Here is a 14,087-nt window from a genome sequence, read left to right as displayed (position 1 = left end):
CTGGCTGGTCCTCTTTACCTACTTTGAAGGATATTACGCAATAATGTACAGAAATTTCTCCACGCCATCCTCGTGACAACACCCCCCCACCGACTCATCTCCACCAATCAGAATGCTTGGCACCCGTGCCCTAGCTCTCCCTCAACCCCGCCTCCAAGGTCGCACGAGGCGGAGTCTTCCGGTCTCAGGCTGTTTTTCTCCTGGAGAGGCCGATGCGCCTGCGCACCGCGCCCTGATTGGCTGAGAGCTGAGGACCTGCGCGTGCAGGCCACAGCCTCGGTTACTAAGGGCGGGAGCCCGGCGAGGGCGCCGGCTGCTGGTGCTGTCTCAGGCTCGCTTCAAGGCCTGGCTACGCTCACCATGCCGAACCGCAGGGCCAGCCGCAATGCCTACTATTTCTTCGTGCAGGAAAAGATCCCTGAACTACGGCGGAGAGGCCTGCCTGTGGCTCGCGTCGCCGATGCCATCCCCTACTGTTCCGCTGACTGGGCGGTAAGGCTGGAGGCCCATGGCCCGGGGCCAGGCAGTTGGCAAGTGGGAGAGTAAGGCGGGAGGGACAGAGGCCTTGAGAAGGCCAGTGACCCCTGGGCCCTGCTGGAGGGGGAGGAAGCTCCCCGTCCCCAGTCGAGGGCAAACCGACGCCGGAACCGCCTCCCAGTAGTGTCCAGGCGTCTGCTTGCCGGGCCCCGGGCACTAGGCCCTCACTGCTGCTGCTTGTTTTCCCTTTCCATCTCCTCAAGCTCCTGAAGGAGGAGGAAAAGGAGAAATATGCAGAAATGGCTCGAGAGTGGAGAGCTGCCCAAGGGAAGGACTCCGGGCCTTCGGAGAAACAGGTAAAGTTAACCGGAGAAGAGCAGCCACCTGCCTCACAGGTAGGCATGCTCAGTAAATGCTGGATGAGTGAATGGATTAATGTCAAGAGTAGACGACTGGGTGATTTGGGTGAGTGCAAAAGAGTTTTTCATTTTTTTTCTTGGCGTCAGAATGCTTGCTGAAAAACGAGCAGGCTCCTGAACTAGGGCGCACGTTGGTTTCGTTTGATGGTGAAGGCCAGGGAAAATCCCAGTAGGAAGCCTGCAACCAATAAACCTTGATTAGCAAAAGGGAGTGTTGATATTTAGGATTTGTACTAGATCGCCTCTAAGGGTCCTTGTGAATTCTTTTATGATTGAAGAATCTTTTTCAGGTGTTTAACAGTAGTTTGGTCCATTCTCTCTTTTTGAATGACACCAGTCTGTGTTTAAAATATTGAAATAACAGTATCTGTGAATGTTGATTAATGTTTTGTGTGCCTTAAAAGGTAAGAGTTGAATAAAGTTTATTTGAATTTATGTCTGTGTAGCAAAATGTTAAAGCGCTGAATAAAATCTGTTGCTTATTCATATGTGGAAAAGGCAAGGTAAATGTGGAATTTTACCCCCTTCCTCTGTATTCTTCCCATTCTGACATAGCAAAAATTCTGTTCTTATTATAAACTGCTAACATTGGATTGAAATTCAGTAGTTTTGCTTGATTTAGGTTTGAGAGATTTTTGTATTATGGATTTATGTTTGAGTAGAAGCTCTACTCAGTTGAATTCGTATTAATACTTAATTATATTTGTGAGCCACGATTTTTTTTTTTGTCTTCTTTTCACTACAGTTTCTTATTTCCCTTCAAAATAAAAGTCATGTTCTACATATATATCATTGAGACTTGAAGTCAACACAATCTGGTTTTTACTTTGAGTGAGGAAAAAACAGTATTGGAGTACTTTGGCAAATGATATTCTTTTGGCCACTGGACAAGCATGCGTTATGTGACTCCATAGGATTAGATTATCAGTAGTGGGGAAATGGCTTTCAACAATAATTGGATTGGTTATTTACCACCTAGCCCCTTGATTTAAAATATTTTTAGATTTTGCCATCCTCTGCCTTTGGGTGTAGGTGTTATAAGCATTATTTATGTACTCATTGGGTTTACTGGCTTGGAGTGGTTATTAAAGTAATCTATGGGTTGTTTCAAAGTTATTTTGCTAAATTTAAGTATATGATATAAAGTGGGCAAGAGTTTAAATATATGGTCAATGATTACCTTTCTCTTTAGAAACCTGTTTGCACCCCATTGAGGAAGCCAGGCATGCTTGTACCAAAGCAGAATGTTTCACCCCTGGATCTGTCAGGCTTGTCTCTAAAAAGTGATCAAGGTAGAGTAATCCTACAGTGTTTTGCTTATATAAATTTGGGCACTTAAAATTCTACATTATGTTTATCAGTAAACTTGTCTTCATTTTAATTCTGCATTTCAAAGTAATTGACTCTGGTGTTCAAACATGATGGCACTAAAGTTGTAAAAGATCAGGTAATATGCATTTGTTGAAGTAATACTGGGTTTTTTTTTTTTTTTAAACAAAAATCTGGTCTCTCGATTTCTACCATTTCATATGTTATTAGACGTACTTTTTGAATTCGAGTGTTTATAGCTAGACACTTAAATATGCTTGTTTTAAAAATAAAGATAAATGTAGCCTAGGACAGCAAAGAATATAGTTAATCAGAGTCCTTGCTGTTCCTTTTGGCTGTTTTTTGTTTTTGTTTCTTTTTGAATTAAATGTGTTCTGACTTTGTTAAAAACTTACTAATCTTTAGCACTCCTTAAGTGTGGCCAATCCTGGTAAATAATACCCTTCTTACATTCTCACATTTCTTTATTCCTTTAGAGAATTTATAAGTGGTCTTGTGTGTATTGGTAAAAGGTAAAGAGTGAACTAAAGTGTCCATAGTTTGTACTAGAATTTTTCTATACTGATTCTACTTGGCTTTATTTTCCATACCCTTATATTTCTTGAATATGGGTCACAGCTTTTCTTAAGTCATTACTCACATTTAAGTCTTATGTATAGCTAAGTTATGTAGAGCTAGCTGTAAGTTTGAATAATTTTGTTATTTCATGCAAAAAATGGTTACTGCTTTAATCCTTGGTAAATGTTATAAAAATTTATTTATCTGATACACCTGATTTATTTTCTCTTTTCTAATTCATTTAGAAATATAGGAACAGAAGGAGAAAGGTTCTAAAACTCTTGTTTTTATCAAGGAGTATATCTTGAGATGCTTATCTGTTTGTGTTGTCTTTTTTTTTTTTTTAAAGCTCTCCTTGGAGGCATTTTTTATTTTTTGAATATTTTTAGCCATGGCGAGCTACCTCCTCACTGTGAACAGCGCTTCCTCCCTTGTGAAATAGGCTGTGTTAAATATTCTCTCCAAGAAGGTATTATGGCAGATTTCCACAGTTTTATAAATCCTGGTAAGTAGCCAATTAGAGTAGATGCTAGATGTTAAAAAGTTACTTTTTTATATTGATGTTATTCAGTAGTAGTATTTTTCTTAAAAGCTGTTGCATGGGTGAGTTCTTCAAATGTAGACTGTTTGAAAACTATTGAGAATGAAGTGTTGACAGAGTTTTTGGTTTAAGCTTTTAACCTCAAATAAGCATTAAAGTAGGAGGAGAGTGAAAAAGTTGGCTTAAAGCTCAACATTCAGAAAACTAAGATCATGGCATCTGGTCCCATCACTTCATGGGAAATAGATGGGGAAACAGTGGAAACAATGTCAGACTTTATTTTTGGGGGCTCCAAAATCACTGCAGATGGTGATTGCAGCCATGAAATTAAAAGACGCTTACTCCTTGGAAGGAAAGTTATGGCCAACCTAGACAGCATATTCAAAAGCAGAGACATTATTTTGCCAACAAAGGTCCGTCTAGTCAAGGCTATGGATTTTCCAGTGGTCATGTATGGATGTAAGAGTTGGACTGTGAAGAAAGCTGAGTGCTAAAGAATTGATGCTTTTGAACTGTGGTGTTGGAGAAAACTCTTGAGAGTCCCTTGGACCACAAGGAGATCCAACCAGTCCATTCTAAAGGATATCAGTCCTGGGTGTTCATTGGAAGGACTGGTGCTAAAGCTGAAACTCCAGTACTTTGGCCACCTCATGTGAAGAGTTGACTCATTGGAAAAGACCCTGATGCTGGGAGGGATTGGGGACAGGAGGAGAAGGGGACGACAGAGGATGAGATGGCTGGATGGCATCACCGACTCGATGGAGATGAGTTTGACTGAACTCCGGGAGTTGGTGGTGGACAGGGAGGCCTGGCATGCTGCGATTCATGGGGTCGCAAAGAGTTGGACATGACTGAGCGACTGAACTGAACTGAAGCATTAAAGTTGAGCAGATAGAATGCCTGAAAAAATCTGTAGCCTGCTGTTTGCTTATCTGTAGTCTTAAAATTTCCTGAAAGCTTTGCTCTTTTCTTTCTTTACCCCATCCTTCACCTCAGCAGTTCTTAGTTTTTAACTTGGTGTCGACTTGTAACCTTGAGCAAAATATTTATCCTTTCTGAACCTATTAATTAATCTGTAAAGTAGGGATAATACCTGTTGGAGAGCTGTTCTAATGTGGGAGACCTGGGTTCAATCACTGGATTGGGAAGATCCACTGGAAAATGAAACGACCACCCACTCCAGTATTCTGGCCTGGAGAATCCCATGGACAGAGGAGCCTGGCGGGCTACAGCCTATGGGGTCACAAGAGTCAGACATGACTGAGCGACTTTCACTTTTACTTTTCTAAAGAATACAGGAGATGGTATGGAAATAGACTAGTATTTAAAAGACTTTCAGCTATTATTATTCCTACTATTCCACTCCATCGAAAGCAGTTAGTAATGAACACATAGGATTTGATTCAGTTCTCAAGTTGGTAGATAGTAGTTAGGGGAGTATGAGGAATATATAGGGAGAACTATTTGGGGAAAGAAAAATTTCTTCTTTGGTTTTGTCAGTTGCTTTAAAATTCATTAGGACAGTCCAGCACTTTTCCTTGTTTTGAAATAACAGGAAAACAAATTTTCCTACTTAATGAGAGTTGCTGCTTAGGATAATTTTTGAGCAGGTGTAAAACGTTAAAAAGGCAGAACTTGGAGACTTTCCTCTGAGAAATTTGTCAGTTATCTTGGTATATCAAGGGCCTCATGGACTGTGGCCTTTTTATGGACTCCTGGCTAAGACTCCTTCAGCACAGATTTTCTTCACGTAGTATTTCTTTCTCTGTGAGGACTAACTTTTTAAAGTAGTGTGAATAATATACCAAGATTCTTTGATAGTCGTCATACCATTGGTTAGGAAAAAACTCCTTTGGGGTTTAAGTCTTCTATAATTTCACATAACAATAGCAATTACCTTTGTTATGATATGGTCATCCTATGGAATATTACTGTAGTACAACTGAGGGCTTATGGATTTCTGCATCTCTCAATGAAATGTTTTAAATTACAGGTGAAATTCCACGAGGATTTCGTTTTCATTGTCAGGCTGCAAGTAAGTATAAAGGAGTGGGATAGAATATAGGCATTGAATATAAGCTACCTGGTTAAGATGCTCTTTAAACAGACACATAAAACACTGGGGGAAGATAATGTTAAATTATTGTTGGTAAATCTTAAAAGTGGTAGTGTATGTAAGCCTTAAAAAATTTTAAATTACAAGCAATGATAGAATAATGTCATTTTCCTTTTCTGGAGATTGTGTTGTTTTTTTTTTTTTTTTTCCCCTCTGCTTATATCCTTTGGCTTGAAGATCAGTGGCTTTTACTGGCCAGGTGCTTAGGTAGGTCTTCTAACAGGTATAAGGTTATCTAGATTTAGGGCTATTCACGGAAACGTCCATTCAAAAGTAAAGGGGGAAAAGTTTATGCTTCTAAAGTAACAGAACAATAGTGTTAAACAGATGAAACAGCTATGAATTGATTTTTCAGATGAGGAAAACAGGTTTTCCTTGTACTCTTTTCTAGAAAAGAGTACATAGGTTTCTATGTAAAGTACATAGTACATAGGTTTCTATGTAAAGTACATAGTACATAGGTTTCTATGTAAAGTATCTTGCAACCAAAGGATGTGTCTGTGTAAATCTGACCTCTTGTACTCTTTTCTGGGAACTAGATTTTAACCAGTTTTTTTTTATCTCTTTTCAAATAAAAATCAGGATAATAGGTTTGTTTGTTAGTTTTTATTCAAAATGTCAGTGTTTAAAAGTTTTTTCTTAAAAATGTAGACAACTAGTCTGTAGAAGTGTTTGAAATTAGAAATAAGTTTTTCAAATCGGCTCTAACAAGCAGCTGTTTTGTAATACTTATTCATTTTTGATAGTGTTCTTTGAGTTTTTCCCAGTCTTAATAAAAAATATGTGTTAGTCCCTTTTTTGTTTGTTTGGTTTTTTTGAGTCAGAGCCGTGGGCTTTGGAATAAGGAGTTTAAGGCAGTCTTTTAGTAAGTTCTCTTATGTAGCTTTGGGTGAAAAAAATGTATAGAATAAAAATGCTGTTGTATCTTTGAGATGTGAACCCAGCTCATCTCAAGTGTTAAATTGTCTGAAGCTATTTGGCAAAATAGGTAGTAGTGTAAAAGTAGAAACTTAGCTGGTGAATTAATTTCACCTTTTTACTTAAGCTCTGTTTATGGTTTGTTCATCTCATGAATGCATTGGAATGCTTATATGCCAGACACTCATTTGTGAGAATGCCCCTTACTGTTTATTTTGTTTCTGATTAATTTTTTTTTAAAAATCGTTTTAAAAACTTATTTTTGCAATGGTCTCAAAATTAAGTGATTAATAGAAAGTGTGGTTCTTGAAAACAATCCTATTAAGGTCTCCAGGAATGTTTTCTCGAGTTATTTTTCATACTGTTTGAAACGAAGCACGATGTTTTTCATTCAGGAAACCTAAGATACTTGGAGCTTACCAATTTAAGCATGTCTTAAATTGCCAATTTGATAACCCTAGGGAATGTATCAATTAAATAAGATAAATGACTGTATTAGAATGACAGCTATGTCAACAGAATAACTGAAGATACCGAGGATAGTGTAATCCAGCTGATGTCTCACACAATGACACACTGAAAGAGATACACACGATTAATAGCTAAGGACGGTACATTCAGATCTGCCTGATGCTCCTGTGCTATCTGGTCTTTAAGAAGTACGTGTGAGACCAAGTGAAGGCTTCATGGGCATTATGGTTTAGCACATTACATTGAAGAATTTTAAAATTGGAAGAGATTTTGATAGTCTCCTGTGTCCCGCCCACCCCTACAATGCTCCTCTGAATGGGAGTTCAGGTTCTGTGTGTGTGTTGGGGGTGCGGGGGTGGGTAGGATATTTGGGCCCTCTCATTCTCCAGTGCTTCACCAGAGGCACTCTGCTTCTTTCCTTTTTATAGTTAATCATTTTGAGAGATAAGTTCGGCTTTAACATGAGCCAAGCCTTAGAAACTGCTTTCAGCTTCCTATATGGAAGGTCTATCAGCTTTTAAAATGAAGCTTCATACACATATAAAAAAGATTATAACATTCACTTAAAATTTAAAGAATATTAATGAACAGCAGTGCACCTGCCGGTCAGCTGAAAAAATAGCACTTTGCTGTTATCACTGAAGGCCCCTATATTTCTCTCTGATTTCATCCCCCCCTTAAGAGAACCACTGTTCTGAATTTTGTGTTATTTCCTTTGTTTTATGAATAGTTTTATGATAAGTACATATTTAAATAATGTATTTTATTTTGCTTGTTTGAACTTCTCGGTCATGTCTAACTCTTTGCAACTCCATGTACTGCCCCACCAAGCTCCTCTGTTCATGGAATTCTTCAGGCAAGAATACTAGAATGGGGACTTCCCGTGTGGTGCAGTGAATAAGACTCTGTGCTCCCAATGCACGGGGCCTGGGTCAGTCCCTGGTCAGGGAACTAGACCCCACATGCCGAAACTAAGATCTGGGGCAGCCAAATAAATACATGTTTTATTAAAAAAAAAAAAAAAAGAATGCTGTAATGGGTAGCCATTCCCTTCTCCAGGGCATCTTCCCAACCCAGGGACTGAACCCAGGTCTCCTTCATTGCAGGCAGATTCTTTACTCTGAGCCATCAGGGAAGCCTCACATATTCTGTATATTTCTGTGTATTTTTTAAATGACGTCTTTCCCACTATTTCTCTGTTGGATTGTTTGTCATCTTTATTGGTGTATGGAAGTTTATAGTATATCTGTTTTTATTATTTTAGTCATGTGCAGATACCTGTTTTCATTTTTCTCTTATGGGTATTTTAATTTACAGCAGTTTTTATTTTTAATGTAGTAAATATATCAGTTTGTCCCCTGATAGTTTGTGGGTACTTGGGGTCTTATTTAAGAATTCCCTTTTACTTTTTTTGTAGTAAACTAAAGAATTTATTTTCACTTGACCTACTTATATTTCTCAGAATGAGAATATATACATTATTTACCAATAAGTGCTTAATGCTTTAAACTTATAATTACCTTACTTGCAGAAATTTGGAAATCATTCCAATTAACTGGAAAAAAATACAAACATTTTTTGTTCTTATAATTCAAAGTATATTTAAAATAAAATTTCTACAGCAGCCAAAACCTTTAACCAAAATGGCCACATACTAATTATCTTGATTATTAACACAGAAAAAGAAATATTTGGCTCTTAAGACTGGCTAGCATTTAGTACAGTTTTACTTTCTGGGCATACAAAGCTGTCTTTATTTCATCTGTTCAAACACAGACAATTGCTCCAACTTTAAAGTTTAAATGAATTTTCAACATTTAATATTGGTGATGCTTGCTAAGATTTAATAACTTCCAGCAATGAGAATCATAAAATGACCACAATTAAAATTATCCTAAAGGACTTAACTACTACACAGAGTAATCTGCTATTCAATAGTGTTTTTTAATTACATGGTATTTTTTCACAAACATAACACCGCATTAAATATCTTGTAAACCAATTTGTAGTTACAATAAGGATTGGGAGGTTAAGTTCCAAAGATAATTATGTAATTAGTTTCACATAACATTGCAAGACAGTGCAAATTTCAGGCAAAGTCAGCATTAGGAATGCAGTCTGTTGATCACTACAGTCCATGGAGTCGCTCATACTCTAAGGAGATGCTGCTGCTACTGCTGCTAAGTCACTTCAGTCGTTTCTGACTCTGTGTGACCCCAGAGACGGCAACCCACCAGGCTCCCCCGTCCCTGGGATTCTCCAGGCAAGAACACTGGAGTGGGTTGCCATTTCCTTCTCCAATGCATGAAAGTGAAAAGTGAAAGTAAAGTCGCTCAGTCGTGTCCAACTCTTAGTGACCCCATGGACTGCAGCCTACCAGGCTCCTCCGTCCATGGGATTTTCCATCAAAAGTACTGGAGTGGGGTGCCATCGCCTTCTCCAACTCTAAGGGGATGCTCATCTATAATGGGCACCATCTTAATTCAGTCATGGTATTAATACTACGCTTCCAAAATCCAAGTAGATAAACAGTGAAATGGACTCCTGCTTTACAAATCATCTATTAAATATGCCTATAAAACTAAAAAAATTTTTTCCGAAAGGTCAAATGAGTTACACTTATTTTATCCTTAAACCCAGGTAAAGAATTCCCTTGTCCTTGAAGGCCATGAAGATATTTTATAGTTCCAAGATCTTATTCCAGTTGGAATTGACTTGGGTATGATGTGAGGTAGAGATTCCGTTTCTTTTCCCTGTGGGTAATCCCGCTGTCTCATTTATCGAATGATCAGTGTGTCCCCATGAGCAGTGCCACCTGTGTCAAGCCATACTTCTGCTTATGCATGAGTCTTTGGGATATCTTCTGTCCTATTAATCTGCTTGTTTTTTAGTGCCCGTATATTGTTAAAACAATATTTTCATAATGTTTTTACTTTGTTTTTTTGGAATATTATGGCTGTTCTTGTTTCTTTGCTCTTCCACATACAATTTATCGTGCTTCACAGAAAGGCTATTGAGATTCAGAATCTCCCGATTTAGAATCACAGGATTCTAATCTTAGGATTTGGGGGCTTTTTAGGGGAGTGTTTGCATTTTTATTTTAATTTTTATACATTTTTTAAAGATTACTTTCCACGTTTGGTTATTACAAAATGTGGGTTATATTCTCCATGTTGTACAATACATGCTTGAGTCTATATATTATGCCTCATCCTTAGTACCTCCCATTCCCCCACCCCTGTCTTGCACCTCTGCCCACTGGAAGCCACTGGTTTGTTCTCTATATTTATAGTCTTCTTTTATATTCACTAATTTGTTGTAGTTTTTAGATCCACATACAGTACTGATCTTGGTCTGGTTTATTTCACTTGGCATAGTGTCCTCCAAGTCCATCCGTTACAGCAAATAGCAATGTTTTATTCTTTCTTATGACTGGGTAGTAGTCCTATGTATGTATATATCACAGCTTCTTTTTAAATTTTTATTTTATATTTGAATATAGTTGATTTGGGCTTCCAAGGTGGCGCGAGTGGTATTAAAAACTCAGGTGCCAGTGCAGGAGAGGTAAGAGACATGGGTTTGATCCCTAGGTTGAGAAGATCTCCTAGAGGAGGCCACAGCAACCCTCTCCAGTATTCCTACCTGATGAATCCCATGGACAGGGGAGCCTGATCGGCTGCAGTCCATGGGGTTGCCAAGAGTTGGACAGGACTGAAGCAACTTAGCACGCACAGCACACTCATGATTTACAACATTGTGTTAGTTTCAGGTGAACACAAACTGATTGTTGTACACACATGTATATCTGTTGTCCAGATTCTTTTCCCATGCAGGTTATTATAGAGTATTGAGTAGGGTTCCCTGTCCTCGTTGATGATCAATTTTATATATAGTAGTTCAGTTCAGTCGCTCAGTCGTGTCCGACTCTTTGCGACCCCATGAACCGCAGCACTCCAGGCCTCCTTGTCCATCACCAACTCCTGGAGTTCACTCAGACTCATGTCCATCGAGTCGGTGATGCCATCCAGCCATCTCATCCTCTGTCGTCCCCTTCTCCTCCTGCCCCCAATCTCTCCCAGCATCAGGGTCTTTTCCAATGAGTCAGCTCTTCGCATGAGGTGGCCAAAGTATTGGAATTTCAGCTTCAGCATCGGTCCTTCCAATGAACACCCAGGACTGATATTCTTTAGGATAGACTGGTTGGATCTCCTTGCAGTCCAAGGGATTCTCAAGAGTTTTCTCCAACACCGCAGTTCAAAAGCATCAATTCTTCAGTGCTCAGCTTTCTTTACGGTCCAACTCTCACATCCATACATGACCACTGGAAAAACCATAGCCTTGACTAGATGGACCTTTGTTGGCAAAGTAGTGTCTTGTGTATATGTTAATCCCAAACTCCTAATTTATCCCTCCTCTCCTTACCTTTCCCCTTTGGTAGCCATAAGTTTATTTTCTAAATCTGTGAATATGCTTCTATTTTGTAAATAAGTTCATTTGTATCATTTTTCTTTTTTTAGATTCCACATATAGCAATGCCATATATATCTTTGTCTGGCTTACCCACTTGGTGTGATAATCTCTCTAGGTTATAGAGATTGTCTATGGGTCTATCCATATTGGCTGCAAATGGCATTTTTGGGGGGAGGCCACTCCCCCCACCGCACACAATGTGGTATTTCAGTTCCCTAACCTGGGATTAAACCTGTGCCTCTGCAGTGGAAGTGCAGAGTCTTAACCACTGGATGCTGGGTAAATCCCTCCAAACGGCATTATCTTATTCTTTTTTTTTTCCATTGTATATATGTACCACATCTTTATCCATTCATCTGTTGATGGACATTTAGGTTGCTTCCATTTCTTGGCTATTGGAAATAGTACTGCAGTGAACATTGAAGTGCATGTATATTTTCAAAGTATGGTTTTCTCTGGATATATGCCTAAGAGTAGGATTCTTAGATCATATGGCAACTCTCTTTTTAGTTTTTTTAAGGAACCTCCAGACTTCTTTCATAGTGGTTGTACCAATTTACATTCTTACCAACAGTGTAGGAGGTTCCTTTTTCTCCATACCCTCTCCAGCATTTACTATTTGTAGACATTTTGATGATGGTGGTGATTTTGATTTGCATTATAATTTTTATTTGAATTATAATCAAAATTATAGTGTAAATTCATTTTATAATTGTAATGCAAATTTTATAGTAATTTATATTATAAATTATAACAATTTATAATATAATTTGCAATAAATTATAATGGAAATTTTATAATTTGTAATGCAATTTTTATGTTATAAGATTTATAAAAATATAAAATTTATTTTAAAATTTATATAATGCAAATTTTGAAAATAAAAATTATTGAGATAATTTTTATTTGCATTATAATTTTGATTTGCATTTTGATAATTATCAAAGTTGAGCATCTTTTTTGTGCGTTTTGATCATCTGTACATCTTTGGAAAAATGTTTATTAAGATCTTCCACCCATTTTTTTTTTTTTTTTTTATTCAGCAACATGAGCTGTTTGTAGATTGAGGGAATAATGTCTTGTGGGTTGCATCATTTGAAAATATTTTTTCTAATTCTGTGGGTTGTCTTGTGGTTTTGTTTATGGTTTGCTTTGCTGTGCAAAAGCTTTTAAATATTTGTTTATTTTTATTTATGTATTTGTTGAGCCAGGTCTTAGTTGTAGTCCAGGGGATCTTCAAACTTTGTTGCAGCATATGGGATCTAGCTCCTTGATGAGAGGTCAAAGCAGGGCTTCCTGCATTGGGAACTTAGAGTCTTAGCAACTAGACCACTAGGGAAGGCCTGTGTAAAAGCTTTTAGTTAGGTCCTATTTGTTCATTATTGTTTTTATTGTTATTAGGATGTGGATCCAAAAAGATACTGCCATGATTTATGTCAGAGAGTGTTCTGTTTTCCTCTTAAGAGTTTTACAGTATCTGGTCTTACATTTAGGTTTTTAATCATTTGGACCTTATTTTTGTGTACATTTTTAAAGAATGTTTTAATATTATATCGTTCTGTCACATGTGTCTGGCCATTTTTCCCAGCACCGCTTAGTGAAGAGACTGTCCTTTATCCACTGTATATTCTTGCCTTCTTTGCTGTAGATTATTGACCATAGGTGAGTGGGTTTGTTTCTGGGCTTTTTATCCTATTCCATTGTTCTGTGTTTTTGTATGAGTACCATACTGTTTTGATGACCTTAGCTTTATAGTATAATCTAAAGTCAGGGAGCCTGATTCCTCCAGCTCTGTTCATCTTAAGATTGCTTTGGCTGTTTTGGAGTCTTTTGTGTCTGCCTACAAATTTTAAGGTTGTTTTTGTTTTCTAGTCCTCTAAAACAGTGACATTGGTAATTTGATAGGGATTGCATTGAGTCAGTACACTACCTTGGGTAGTATAATCATTTTGACAATATTGATTCTTCAGATCTGAGAACATGGTTTATCTATCTGTGTCATCTTTAGTTTCTTTGCTCTGCACCTTCTAGTTTTCAGAGTACAGGTCTTTTGCCTCCTTCAGTTCAGCTGAGTTGCTCAGTTCTGTCCGACTCTTTGTGACCCCATGAATTGCAGCACGCCAGGCCTCCCTGTCCATCACAAACTCCCAGAGTTCACACAAACTCAGGTCCATTGAGTCAGTGATGCCATCCAGCCATCTCATCCTCTGTTGTCCCCTTCTCCTCCTGCCCCCAATCCCTCCCAGCATCAGAGTCTTTTCCAGTGAGTCAACTCTTCGCATGAGGTAGCCAAAGTACTGGAGTTTCAGCTTTAGCATCATTCCTTCCAAAGAACACCCAGGACTGATATCCTTTAGAATGGACTGGTTGGATCTCCTTGCAGTCCAAGGGACTCTCAAGAATCTTCTCCAGCACCACAGTTCAAAAGCATCAATTCTTCGGCGCTCAGCTTTCTTCACAGTCCAACTCTCACATCCATACATGACCACTGGAAAAACCATAGCCTTGACTAGACGGACCTTTGTTGGCAAAGTAATGTCTCTGCTTTTGAATATGCTATCTAGGTTGGACATAACTTTCCTTCCAAGGAGTAAGCATCTTTTAATTTCACGTCTGCAATCACAATCTGCAGTGATTTTGGAGCCCAAAAAAACAAAGTCTGACACTGTTTCCACTGTTTCCCCATCTATTTCCCATGAAGTAATGGGACCAGATGCCATGATCTTCGTTTTCTGACTGTTGGGTTTTAAGCCAACTTCTTCACTCTCTTCTTTCACCTTCATCAAGA

At 38.3% G+C, this 14,087-nt stretch overlaps 1 protein-coding gene across 1 annotated transcript in view; it reads left to right on the top strand.

Moving 5' to 3' along the window:
• Positions 1 to 212: 212 nt before the first annotated feature.
• MAEL (maelstrom spermatogenic transposon silencer) overlaps positions 213 to 14,087 on the top strand; it is a 56,544-nt gene continuing 42,669 nt past the window's right edge. The window contains exons 1-5 of the mRNA XM_019958317.2: positions 213 to 492; positions 741 to 833; positions 2,089 to 2,188; positions 3,133 to 3,288; positions 5,318 to 5,359. Of these exons, the coding sequence (XP_019813876.1) occupies positions 361 to 492; positions 741 to 833; positions 2,089 to 2,188; positions 3,133 to 3,288; positions 5,318 to 5,359 (523 nt within the window). The 5' untranslated portion in view covers positions 213 to 360. The remainder of the gene's footprint in view (positions 493 to 740; positions 834 to 2,088; positions 2,189 to 3,132; positions 3,289 to 5,317; positions 5,360 to 14,087) is intronic.

The sequence above is a fragment of the Bos indicus genome, chromosome 3 (genome assembly GCF_029378745.1).
Source record: "Bos indicus isolate NIAB-ARS_2022 breed Sahiwal x Tharparkar chromosome 3, NIAB-ARS_B.indTharparkar_mat_pri_1.0, whole genome shotgun sequence".
NCBI lineage: Eukaryota > Metazoa > Chordata > Mammalia > Artiodactyla > Bovidae > Bos > Bos indicus.
This window is presented reverse-complemented; position numbering and strand designations above follow the sequence as displayed.